Source organism: Suillus subalutaceus (assembly GCF_016647625.1).
Source record: "Suillus subalutaceus strain FC151 chromosome Unknown DFJ58scaffold_24, whole genome shotgun sequence".
NCBI classification, from domain to species: Eukaryota; Fungi; Basidiomycota; class Agaricomycetes; order Boletales; family Suillaceae; genus Suillus; species Suillus subalutaceus.
Window position 1 is genome coordinate 303,034 of NW_024540273.1, and position 13,302 is coordinate 316,335.

Sequence of the window (13,302 nt, forward strand, 5' to 3'; positions counted from 1 at the left end):
CCTCAGGAACCCTCAGGATTATACCACATGCCATAGCATCTTGTCATGCAGCAGCCTCACAATTCACAATTCACGACTCGGGACTGAGATTCTTTCATCTCCAACGCCGACAACGAGGTACTTAATTTAGACATTCCATCAATCCAGCATCGGGACACTTATCTGTATTCTGCTTATCAGGTTCTTACATCAGAACATAGTGATTTGGATGAATCACAAGGTGACCCATCAGCACGTTCTCCACAACCTTCGCTTCAGTTAAGCGTAAACGTTGTCACCTAGCAGTTTCCAACTTTCTCCTACTGCCACTAACAAAGCATTTCGGTTTTCACACTTGTAATTCTAATTAGTAACTTCAGAAGAAAATCCGCAAAGTTCTCGGGTAGTGCTTGATACTGCATTTCCACCTCTTGAAATCATGGGCAAATATTTCGCAAGTCAAGTTACAAGGTAAATATTGTTATCCTTGAAGGGACCAAATTACGAGGGCTTTAGGTTTGACAGTCCGCTGACAGGCTCGAGGCAGTCATACAAAGGGCGAAGTGGGTACTGTTTCCGAGAAGAAAATACCCTTCCTTCAAGTCACATTTGATCTCGAATCGAGATAGTAAACAAAGGGATGGGGACTCCAGCAATTGCGATTGGATTTGATTTGGCCTCCATGCCGGTCCCCTGATTTCTTGCCCTTCAAGCAAGTTAGTACAACCTCACTTGAAAATTCACATTGAAAATTACAGAGGCCCTTTCAGATGTGGGCTAATACAGATGTTTCTGTAAGCCCCCCGCAATCTGCTTCAGTTGTCATGGTTGCGCCTGAAAAGTGTGGTCAGTGTCGTAAGTGTGCCTTGACTTCTCTTCTTCGTTTCTCACTGATGTGCGATCTCTACAGCTTGGCTTCTTCTTAAGTTTGGGGACATTGTCCATGTCCATTCACTTGAGGCTGGATTTGCTGACCACACTTTCAGCCAATCGAAAGCACCTGGGGTGAGCGATTTTGGTGGAGATCATTATTCACTTCCCTCCGTGACATCAAATATCATTTGTTTCAGGCCAACTTGAATGTGGTATCTCTTCAGATCAAGGAAGCAATTTCCAATTTCCCATGTTTACTTCCAAACTCCTGCGGTATTCTGGTGCTTCATGCACATCATGACTGCCTCGTATTACGACCCCAAGCGTGGTTCGGGGCTCACCAAGGAGATGCTCATGGATGCTTGGAAGGACTTCACTGTCCCTGGTAACTTCGTATTTCAATGCCTTCGACAAATACTCTAATGTGGAGATATCTAAGAGGTGCAAGCTTATGCTACGCAGATAAATTTGTAGGCATTGTACTTGGAATGAACGAGATGCATTCTCACTGCATCGGATGTACGTGATACTTGACCCAATGCGATGACTCTGAATGTTGCGAGATAATGGGTGCGTGGGGCGCTGACGTCCAATGTGCAATGGATGCCACAGCGACTTATCACGGGGAGGGGAATTTATTGTTAGAATGATACAGAATCCTTAGTACATTGTGTTTACCAGTTTAAAACAGGGTCACTTGCATGCGTCAAGAGTCAATCAAGAATTTCCTGGCTATTGGTATTAGGGAGTGACATACCTCCGGAAGGATCAAATAGTGTAATAGAGATGCATCACGATAGACGCAACAAAAAGGGGTGAAGAATGATTTAATCACGGAAGCACGGGATGACGACCTATGTTGAACGTCGAACCACTGCTCCCAATCATGAAATATTCACTTAGTACTCTGGAAAGTACCCTGTCCAATTGGTGGGTAGATCTTCACCGCATGCACCCCCAAAAATTGACATTATGGAGCTCAAAATTTGACACAGGGCTATGGCCTTGAATGGTTCTTGCTTGCCAACTGAACCCCGACAAGTTGGACAGGTGGACGGTATTGATCTGATATGTTTCATCACTCTGGGTTTGGAACATATCAGGAGCATTCAGGTCGCTTTGTGATTTCAGCTCTTGAGTGTTACTGAAGGGAATGTATGTATGGGGAGGCCAGGAGGTGAGAGAAAGGTCAGGGCAAGAAAAATATCTGCAACAACTAGCGCCCGCGTGACTAATTGAACTCAAAATGATGGATGAAAAGCTCGGATCGCTTACTACAGGCGTGTTGTCGCAGTGGCGACCTAAGTTGTTGACACCGGGGATGAGGTTGTTGTAACGCTCTGTGTTCGCCGTCCAGAATACAGCAACACGGTACGGTATGGTCGACATTAGCGCACATATTGCAGTAACATATCTCCGTATTATACGAGTGGATGGATGTGCATAATATCTCATATGATACGGGCCAGCGGACCATGGGCCGAAGGTAGATATATCCTCGACTGTGACGGATGGGCCGGGAGTGTTATTATTCCTGATGGAGACGGGTGGGTCCAGGTGGGGAATATGTAAAGTAGATGGGTGGGCCGATGGACATGAATTTTTAATAGACGGATCGGCCGAGGTAGTTGGATATTATGTAGATGGGTGTACCAAGGTAGATATGTATCAAATAGCCAGGTATATCAAGGGTGCTTGTTATCACATAGACAGGTGGGCCCAGATATATATCATATTAGACAGGTGGGCCGAGGGAGCAGTAAAAGATGTATTATATACGGGTGGGCTGACGGGAGACATATATTGCATAGATGGGTAGGCCGATGTGGGGGTATATAAGATAGATGGGTGGGCCCAGGAGAATGATAATTGTAGACATGATGGAGCTCAGCTAGTTGTATATCATCCAAATCAAAGGAGGTAATTATTCAAAGTCATCTAATGATGTGGTATAACACGGAGCTTTGCAAAGGGGTGAAGTGGAAACTCGAGCGAAGTGTACCGAGTTCCGAGACCCGGGTCTCGACAAACAAATATGTGATGTCCAGCACACTTCCAATCATCTGGTATCTCATTGAGCAATGGATGATAATAGATCTTTGAAAGCCAACATCATCCAAGCCTACCAAATGCCAAATGCCAAGTTCCGACCACTGAAAATCGAGTGAAGTGTACCAATATCTGAGCCCCAACTATTGAATCCCGAAAATCGACCATTGAGTCCCGACCATCAAGTCCCGACCATCAAGTCCCGACCATCGAGTCCCGACCATCGAGTCCCGACCATCGAGTCCCAACTACCGAGTCATGAAACCCGACGCCTGACCATTGAATCACGACAATCGAGTATCAAGTCCCGATCATTGAGACCTGGGACCCAAGATTCGAGACAAGTTCCAACTATGGTGTCCCAGGTATCAAAATCAAGTGAAGTGTACCGAGATCCGAGGCCCGGGTCTTGACAAACGAGTATCTGACATCCAACAGACTTCCAATCATGTGGTATTTCATTGAGCAATAGATGATAAGAGATAATAGATCTTTGAAAGCTCAGATCATCCAAGGCTCCCTTATCTGATCCTCTCAATCTCCACCCCCTTTAACACCAAAGTGCGGACATTCAGGATTCAGCTTCTGATCTCACAAGATCAGTTCAATCATGGATGTTTCTTCCACTTCCGATGATGAAATAACCCTCTTGCACACTTGGGCCCTGACTGTCACTCATGTGGCATGTGATTATACGGAACAGAAATTCAATGCAGAGAAGACAGGAGGAGACCCAGTTATACCTTCTCCAAACCTAGACACTGATCTGGTGATGGCTTGTGATTGATTGGTTGATTGGCTCATAAAGGCATATAAAAATCCCAGTGAGTCTTCCTGCAGATTCGGAAAATTCGTTTTATCAGTCAAATTGCTTCATCACAGTTCAGATGCCGATTGATATTGCAAGATATAGCAAATTGATCTCCCCAAAGGACACGGGGCGTAATGAAGAGAGAGAGGAAAAGTTGCTCGAGAGGTGTCCTCCTGGCCATGAGGGCACAAAGTTGATCGACATACCCGCGACAATTCTTGATGCATCCGGTGCCATCATCGCATGGTACCTCCCTGATGCCTTGACCGATGCCACCCAGGTGTTATATATATATTGTTACTGGATGGATATTGAACATCAAATGGTATGTACAGAATGAAATTTGGGCAGCCTCGGATTTGCTTGCTCCCATGCTCGAACAAAGCATAAAGCTTGATGGGATTTGGCGGACTAATCAACAGTGGTTTACACCAAGCTCGGAAAATGATGTCCTAACTCCCGGATGCGTTAATTTATCTCTGGCATGGTTTCACCAGGGGCACGAGGTAGGATCTGATGAGATGGCGATCTTGGTAGTTAAACTCACCAATCCCATAGAATCAGTCCGATCCAGAGGTATCTGCATCATTGAAGGGACCATCCTCCAAGAACATCCTCAAAGCCATTGCGAGGCCAGCAGCCATTGCCACAGCGGCACTCAGGGTGATGCATCCTGAGCAGTACTGGGCAGGGTTGCAAGCCTTTGCGAACCTCGGAGAAAAGGCACAAAGCAAGGAACTGCCGAAGATGTCAGAGACTCTCCAGTACTGGGCAATGGTTTTAACAGCCTCACTGTCATATGCAATCGGGAAACCCCAAATCATCGAGACCCCTCATCAATTTCCGAATGCTTCGATATTCTCACTAGCGTGGGGAATTATTCTAATGCTTGGATGAGTATGCCAAGCCTGCAGCTGGAGTTCAGGTACAATCTGGGGTGCATGATTGCGTTTTCTGGAAGGATTGTCAGACACGCGGTTCATGCAGTGGAAGGGGATCGGATTGCCTGGGCATGGTATATGAGGGATGCTGTTCATATTTATGCCAGGATTCCGTCGTGTGGATGGGCAAGGTTGGATTGGAAGAAGTAGAAAAGGTAGTTACCTGTGTTAGTACCCACCTTCAAACACATGATACTAGATATTAGGCACTCCATACTCGACATTCAGGTTTCGGGTCTTGATAGCCGGAACTCGATATTCGAGTATACTCCATAGTGATTTTGTACACATTTCACCGACTACCAAGTAGCGGGTTTCAGTATACGGTACCCAGTACTTGGTGATTCAAGAAAACAACTCCCAAAATTGATGAGTGTCATGTTTTGAGTTTTGAGTTTTGATTTGTTTTGAGTGTCGAAGCTCGGGCTTTGGGTTTCGGGTCTCGATAATAGGGACTCAATACTCGATGGTCAGCACTCAAATCTCGGGCTTCGGGAGTCGATTGTTGGGACTCGGGTTTCAAGACTCGGTAGTCAGGACTTGATAGTGCGGATTCGGGTTTCAAGACTCGGTACCCGGTACTCGGGTTTCGGTACTCGGTGATTCAAGAAAGTGTCATGTTTTGTTTTGAGTTTTGATTTGTTTTGAGTGTCGAATCTCGGGCTTCGGGTTTCGGGTCTCGATATTGGGGACTCGATACTCGATGGTCGGCACTCAAATCTCGGGCTTCGGGAGTTGATTGTCAGGACTTGGGTTTCAAGACTTGGTAGTCGGGACTCGATAGTGCGGATGTGGGTTTCAAGACTTGATAGTCGGGCTGTGGGACTCGATTGTCGGGACTCGGGGTTCAAGACTCGGTAGTCAGGACTCGATGGTTGATAGTGGGGACTCAAAACTCGCAACTCATAGCAATGTTCGAGTTTCAAGTCTCGTCTCAAATCTTGGGCTTCAGGACTGGATATTCGGGACTCTATGTTTGGGACTCAATATTTGGGACTCAAGATATCTGGATCTCGATACTCGATATTTGGTATGCAGGACTCAGCATATAGCAATAGGTCAGATATTCGAAAGTCAGCATGTAATTTTCAGTACTTATTTCATCATGTACAGAATTTAGACTTCAACATTCTGAACTGAAGGACTAGAACTACTCTGGTCCCCTTGGGTTCAATTTGGTTAGGACAGCGGTGTACATCTGAATCTCTGCCATCTTTTCATGGAGGCCAGCTTGTTGATCCTCAATCACTGTCAGGAGGTGTTCCCTCATCCACCTCAGTGCCTTCAGCGTTGCAACCGAGCTTTCATCCACCTGCTCGGGAACAACAAGACGTTCGTCCTCAACGCCAGACTAGAAAGGATTAGTCATCACTCAAGGAAATTCTGTACAAGTCTTACTAGCCAATGCTGGTAGTGACAGACACAATTAGCGAATACCTGATCCCATGGCCATAATTCGTTTGGGATGGCAGTTGGTCCGGTCCACCATTGAGTACCATAGGTGGATACAATGCGGGAGGGATCCCCCAGATCTGCAACGTCTTGAAACTGGCATAGGTGGGATGAAAAGATGTGGTCTGGAACCATGTTCCAGGTGAGCTCAGGAATCAACTGAAGAATATGAGCAACTAGGCTCGGAACAACCGAAATGATGTTCCTTGCAGCTGAGTACTGCAGGATGGGAGTCACAAAAGTCTGTTGGAAATGTCAGCATTGACCACCACAGTCATCAGTCTCTTACAGCTATCTCCCATTGCAGCCTGGCTTTAAAGTGCATGATCCGAGTAGCAGAAGGCTCCTGGGTGTGGGCAGCCTCCATCTGATATTGAGAGATGGACGCTCGGATGCGAGATGCAGCCATTGACATTGTAGCTGCAATATCTGCCTGAGTGAGTGTGAGGGGTCGGAACCCATTGCCGGAAGTCTGAGAATTAGAAGGGGATGTTGGGGGAGTATGCAATACAGACATGGTTAATGCAGGATTATGAAGCTGGAAATGACAATGACAATGGCAGTTGGTTTGGAGGTGAAGATATGAGCCACTGGTTGATTGATAAAATTTTTCAAACTCCGACATGGGTTGACCCGGCCAATTCCTGGGACTAAAATGTTTGGGTCAAAGTAGCTGTTTCATATCGTTGGCAAAAAAATTCATTCATCTCGAGCATCTATAAACCCAGTCTTCAGGTCTTGAAATGCTGCCTGGGCATCCAGTGCCAGCAATGAATACATTTGGGATTGCCTTCCCGAGTAGCATGCATGACCCGGAAGGTGTTTCACCAATGATTCGCGCATCCTGTCACCCCATTGGGTTGCTTTCCACAAGAAAAAGTTACATGTCCAATCCATCTCCAATTGGACCAACATCATTTCTTCCTTCCATCGATCCCGTAGTGCCTTTGCCTGGAGCCAATGAACTTGGTAAACTTCAGATGACTCCGTCAGCTGAGCGCGGGACACATCAAGCATGCCCAAACTCACATTCCTCATTCCACGAGTGATCGGGACCCCCAAGGTCGACTTCGACTGACCAGAACCAAGCGAGGGACTCGTTTCGCTGACCTCGGGCATTTGGATCGCCGACGGCAGTGCTGATTTTGAGTTGCTCTCGAAGCAGGGGTTTGTATTTCTGAGCCTGGTCTTGCCCTGGCTCCAGTTGCATCATTTGCTTCCTCGTCTTTGTATACATACTGGCATGGAGGGACACTGCCTGCTGCACCGACGTCACCTGGGACCAAGCTCGAGTTTTCAGGGCCTGGGATTTGGCTTGCCTAACTGTTGTTTGAAACAGAATCGCCTTGTTGCACAAGTGAATTCGGAGGTTGTGAAGGGAGTCATTGGCCTGCCCTTCACGAAGAGACATCTCCAGTGGAATGAGATTGTCTGCCATACAGCGTCTGCATCAATCTACCCTGAGGTTTGATGGCAATGGGATTACAGTGAGCTCAGGAGAGTTTGCCCATGTGTCAGATGTCTCGGTGAAGTCCGCCAAGTCATCATCGAGATCATCAAGAATGTCCAAGTTCAAGTCTTCAGTATCATCATCTGCATCAAATCCCTCTCTGAGATGCATAATAGCAGACTGAGTGAATCCATCTATCTGTCCTTGGAGACGATCGCGTTGCCGGGCGATGTCTAACTTCTGTGTCTCAGTAGTTCTTCTACCAATTCTTCGGACCTCGATGAGCAATGCGATTTGAGCCTCTTCAATCGCCAACCCATTGATATCCATGTCGCCACAGATCTGCGAGCAGGTGCTGCATTTCGGGCATTACCCTCCTCTAGTAGTCTAAGCTCGATCTCCTTTTTGCTTGGTGCTGAGTGCAAAATTAATTCAGACTTTGATGGAGACAAAGTCAACTAACCCTTCTTGATATTAATCTCATATACATCCATAGCCGCAGGATTATTTATTCTGCTGGACTGAGTGATCCTCTCGCTGGCAAGCCACTCTGTCTTTGAATCACTGGGTGCTGCTTCATTGAGTATGTCGAAAGCCTTTTCACTTTCGGCAATGCCATTCTTCGCCTGCTTGTATTTTCGGCAAAGGGTCCTTTTCATGCAGATCATCTTGCAGAAATTGGAATCATTCATCTGATAATCGAGACATTCCTTTCGATGCGGGGATGACATTCCCCGAGCAGCAGGGGAAATTAGGTTGAGACATGGCCATAGGGTCTCCATGATCTCTCCATCAATCCGACCGATGCCTTTGATAAAATTCGACGCATATCAGACATAGCAGCTGCCCTGATGTCCGTGGATGTGCCACAACCTGATTCCAGGAATGATGGTCAATTCTGGAACCATTAAATCGGCTTCGATCCACCCAAACCCGAAAGTGCTTGTTGTATTGACAGTTGATATCATAGAAGGTGACCGCCCTGGTGATGCCTTTCATGTTGTGCCGGGCAGCCTCACAAAGGGCATAGTCCATGTTCATTTGTCTGTGAATGATGCATGGTTAACTCGTGAATATCAAATGGCTGGGTCAGCTTGCCTTTCGCCTTTCTGAAAATCTACCATTGAGTGAGGAACAAAGCAACCGTGTCAAGCACAGGCTACTCCCCCAATGCCCGTGGATTCCAGCTTGTGCCGAGCTGCATTTGCTTGATTTACTGCCCAGTGATTGTTGCAGCTTGATTTTTCTAAAGTGTCGGCAGCCTCTGCAAGATGCGTTTTATACCTGTCCTTTCCCACCATGAATCCCAACCCATCTGACAGCCAAACTTCATCAAATGGCTTCATGGGATGCAGGTGTTCAGCTTCTGAGGTGACTTTGGTATCGAGGAAGACTCACTCATCAAGTGATTTATCCCCTGAGAAGGACACATTAATCCCAGGCTGAGGACATGCCGGGAAAAATAATGCGAGATCTCCTGCATTCGGGCTGTCGGAACAATGGCTGAAGCCATGCCATTTCATCGTCTTCAACTGCCTCCACTGTCGGGGGACTCTCATGAGCTCTTGGTATTGGTCCTTGCCCCATGCCTTGTCAATATAATGTCCTTTAGATGAGAGAGATATGGCATTACCGGTACAAGGTGTGGAAACATCCTTGAGGTCATTCGCCGGAGCTTGCTGTAATAGTTCATCACCGAGGTCCCACATTCAAGGTTGTCCAATAGAAAATCATCGAGAACCCTGAAGGTGAACAAAGTCTTCGGCTTGTTAAATGAAGTGGGGAAAAATCCATCTCGAAACATTTGAAGGTCTGGACTCATGGCATTTGGACAATTGCAGCATCGAACCCGGAGGCGATAAACTCCGGACTTGTCAATGATGACCATGGTGTTTTCCTTCGGCTGGAACTTGGGTCCCAACACAGATGGTAGATCTTCAGGCTCAAGCTGGTCTTCCGGTTCATCTTCTTCGAACAAATCCCACCTATCTGTAAGTACCGGACATTGTTTGCCCTCATGACCAAGGTGTATGATGAGTCCGACGTGAGCGAGACAACTTTGCTCAAAGAATTGACCATTCCATTGACTGATCCAATGGAAGGGATTGCAAAGATGTTGACTTCTGCAACAGCCAGTGCAATAGAGTGGCTCCCCAAGACAATCTTGACATTTGTAGACCCCATCCTGGTCGCAGATGACACATCTCCTATCTTCTGGTGGAGCTTCTCGATCCAGGAGGTGATGCAGATATGATTCCTGCCTTGGCAGCCATTGCCTGAGGTAGTCATTCTGACTCTGGATTTGTTATACTTAGCTATCATTTGAATTGCAATGCAACACAGGCACAATGATAATGAGGCATTAGGAGATGGGGAAAGTTTCATGAAGATGAAGGACTGGGAGGACATCGAGCCAGTTTGGCAGGAGTACGTGCAGGAACAATTCAGTGAGTGTTTGATCTCTGGCTACTGGAATGAATTGGTTGATCTTTGTCATGATAGGTGCTGGGGCACGAGATGGTGGGCAACAGGTGAATGGAGGTCGAAAGAGAATCAGGAAGCCTGCTTTTGAACTCGAAATCGACAGGGATGGGATGCCGGTGCTTCCTGACATCACCAAAACGAAACTCGAGGAGAAGAAAGCCATCGTCAGAGCATTTCTCACATCGCACTATCGTGAGTCCGTCGTCGCAACATGCGAACATTTATTGAATGCATTTATACAGGTATCTGTTCTGGGATTGTCAAGGCAGTTGTGCCATGGAGCACCATCATACAAAGTCAGGATAACTTTGTGGCAAGAATGTATCTTCCAGGGGATGTGGACTTGAAGGAGCCTTCGAAGTTGCAACATTGGGACACGACCGCCTTACTGAATTTCTGGTATGCTCGGCAGGAGAAAGGTGAAGGTCCAACATTCCTGTTCAAAGCATGGAGGAACAGAGATGGGGACATGGTAGCCTCGGTTGTATCCGGGAATTCACCTTCTCATCAGACTCGTAATGTCAGACAAGTTATGATCCGAAGGCCTCGGAATTCGGCGACCAAAACTGACAGTGATCCCGAGGCCAATCATGAGAGTGATCCAGAGAGCAATCCCAAGGGTGACACTCATCACATGGAGGATGATGCTGATGATGACACAGAGGAAGGTAGATCCCTGCAAAAGAGACCCAGAACAGAGCCTGGTCCTTCAACAGCACATGAAGGGACAGTGGTCCCACATGCAATTCCAAAGCCTCGCCCGGTCAATGGAGGGAAGACTGGTGCACTGCTGACATTGCGAATGGGCGACCTCCTGACTGGGCTGACTGAGAGAGTCACTCGCAATGTTCAGGAGGATGGTGCAACCGAATGAGTCAATAGGTCGCCGGCGCCGAAGAACATGCGGGGAAAGAAAGCGGTGATTGAGCCATCGGCGAGGACAACCTGGAGTAAGTCAACACAGCAGCCATTGGACACAAGCCCTCGAGTGATGAGAGCAAGGGGAAAGAAGTAATGGGAAGATACTACACTGCCTGCCTTTACCTGCTTGTATTTACATGTCAATGTGTAACTTTCATATATCTGACCTAATATGATATGCAGAGTCCCCACTAGTGAATATTGATTATTGAGTCCCAACTATTCAGTCCCGACTATTGAGTCACAAACATTGAATCCCGACTATCAAACCTCGAGTCCCGACTATTGAGCATCGAGTCCCGAGCATCAAACATCGAGTCCCAAATATTGAGTGCTGAGTGTTAAGTCCCGATTATTGACTCCCAAATATCAAACATCAAGTCCCGAGTATCGACCATCGAGTCCTGAACATCAAGTCCCGACTATCGAGTCCCGAGTGTTGAGTCCCAATTATTGAATCCCGACCATTGTGTATCGAGTCCCGTTCGACACCTGGGGACATGTATTGGAAAATTCGTTAGTGTACATGATGTGGGGATGTCAATGAAAATTCACAGGTTGTAATGCAGTAATTTACATGGTCAGTTGTTCTTCAAAGTGTTCAATCATGGAATCTACTACCTTGAGCATTTCAATGCTCATCTGTTCAACTCTTTGCAACCTCTGCAGGTCTGTATCAGCTTTTTTCAGTTTGTCGGATGTTTCTGCCCAAGCAGTTCGGAATGGACGCTCGGCCTTGATTAGTTGTTGGATGGAAGGGTCAGGAAGACCTCCAGTACGGCGTTTGTAATCATGGAGTCGATCTTGGACGGATTGGTCTTCCAGAAAGATTAGCTCAAAGATAACTGCTCTGCTTTCAGATACTCACATTCTGGGTGTTGGTATTTTCCAATAGGATGGAGCTCCTGGACCATCAACCATACATCCTCGATATTGAGCTCTGGCTGGTCTGCAGGGAGTTCGGTAGATGATTTGTTGGCTTGGGAGATAAGATCAGTCTCCATAATGGTCCAGAATGAATGGACCCACATGAAATAGACACCTCTGAGGTAGCCGGAGCAAAAGTGGGAGGATCAGCAGAGTCCAGCAACTCATCAACATCAATGACATCATCCTCAGGCCCGAGGTACAAGTCTGGATCAATGAGACAGCTGGCATCATCAGCTTGACCCGGATGTGATTGATCTTCAAGGGTGCAGTTAGCATGCATGGTGAACCCAGGTCATCAGGAATGTATAGTCATACCGGGTATTGCAGCCGACGCATCTGGGGGTCCGGATGACATAGAATCATATTCTATGTCATCATCTGGCCCAAGGTATAAGTCATCTAAGTCATCTAAGGGATACCCGGTGAATAGATAAGGCATGATAAGAATACAACATACCTAGTGATACCCGGCCCATAGATGAGTCATCCACATCCATAGAATTATAGTCGGTCACCGGTGGGTCATTAAATCTAACGGCTGGATGGGAACTCATGTGTGGAGAATTGGTGGACTGATTGACTGATGATCTAAAAAACTTCAAAGTTCAACACAAAGCCGGCAATTGCTGAAAGTTGAACCACGACCAAACAAACACAAACAATAAACAATTTGTGGATTGCCCATCAATGTCTTGTTTGTTTGAAACTTCATCTTTCTGATAACTGATTTCAATCTGATTTCAAGATCTTTAAATCTCTCAACCCACTCATCATGTCCACTCCAGTTGACAACTCTTTGACCCATCTCAAGGCATCCGCTGCCCAGATCATGGCCATCATCAGTGCCGCCCGGCAGATTCCCCCGGGTCCCAGCCACTCGGCTTTTGGAAAACAGGTTGCTACATTGTGGTATGTATTGTTTGTGGGTGCTTTTTCTTCTCTAACATCTTGGTAGTCTGATGTAGCCAAGGAGTATGGGTCCGGGGATGGTCCTATTCCCGGCCTCATCATCTCATGCTCCAAAGAGCTCCAGCGCATCCGGAACATGGTTCCCAAGGTCTGGCCAGACTGGCACTCCATCAGGTATGACGATCCTCGCATTCTGAGGCACACCTGGTACCCCAAGGTCCTCGCCTGGAACGCCTTGGGCGACCAGACCTTCAATCTCCCAACTGCTGCCCCCCCATCCACAGGTCCAATTCCTGTCAACCTTCCCTCCCCAGCCATCCCTGCCGGCAATGTCGCCGGCCCTTCCACCAACCCCACCACCGAGTCCTGGGACAAGGGGAAAGGTAAGGCCGTCTTCACTGACCCAGACCCCAAGGCAGAAGGGAGTAAGAAGAGGAAGTCCCCCTTGATTTCTGGACTCTCCTCCCAACCCCCAAAATCCGTGATGAAGAGTCACAAGCATC

General features: G+C 47.2%; 4 protein-coding genes across 4 annotated transcripts; 2 read left to right on the forward strand and 2 right to left on the reverse strand.

Annotated features, from left to right (window-relative positions):
• Positions 1-418: 418 nt before the first annotated feature.
• DFJ58DRAFT_839219 (uncharacterized protein) lies at positions 419-1,275 on the forward strand (the record flags this gene model as incomplete). Its single annotated transcript, XM_041392506.1, has 7 exons — positions 419-450; positions 516-546; positions 618-695; positions 750-773; positions 799-834; positions 890-984; positions 1,077-1,275. 7 exons carry the CDS (start codon positions 419-421, stop codon positions 1,273-1,275), a joined length of 495 nt encoding a protein of 164 aa, XP_041246723.1.
• Positions 1,276-3,511: 2,236 nt separating this feature from the next.
• Positions 3,512-4,609, forward strand: DFJ58DRAFT_725156 (uncharacterized protein; the record flags this gene model as incomplete). Its single annotated transcript, XM_041385200.1, has 5 exons — positions 3,512-3,670; positions 3,710-3,725; positions 3,784-3,992; positions 4,048-4,218; positions 4,271-4,609. The coding sequence occupies 5 exons, from the start codon at positions 3,512-3,514 to the stop codon at positions 4,607-4,609; spliced, it is 894 nt and encodes a 297-aa protein (XP_041246724.1).
• Positions 4,610-5,763: 1,154 nt separating this feature from the next.
• On the reverse strand, positions 5,764-6,692 carry DFJ58DRAFT_774539 (uncharacterized protein). The gene is made up of 3 exons (XM_041389384.1): positions 6,395-6,692; positions 6,052-6,348; positions 5,764-6,004 (listed from the first exon to the last, which is right to left on the reverse strand). The coding sequence occupies exons 1-3, from the start codon at positions 6,620-6,622 to the stop codon at positions 5,804-5,806; spliced, it is 726 nt and encodes a 241-aa protein (XP_041246725.1). The 5' UTR covers positions 6,623-6,692; the 3' UTR covers positions 5,764-5,803.
• A 112-nt stretch (positions 6,693-6,804) lies between these two features.
• On the reverse strand, positions 6,805-10,202 carry DFJ58DRAFT_715178 (uncharacterized protein; the record flags this gene model as incomplete). Its single annotated transcript, XM_041384102.1, has 11 exons — positions 6,805-7,079; positions 7,135-7,516; positions 7,565-7,855; positions 7,894-7,970; positions 8,019-8,363; positions 8,461-8,600; positions 8,654-8,672; positions 8,712-8,930; positions 9,006-9,132; positions 9,189-9,851; positions 9,987-10,202. 11 exons carry the CDS (start codon positions 10,200-10,202, stop codon positions 6,805-6,807), a joined length of 2,754 nt encoding a protein of 917 aa, XP_041246726.1.
• Positions 10,203-13,302: the final 3,100 nt, after the last annotated feature.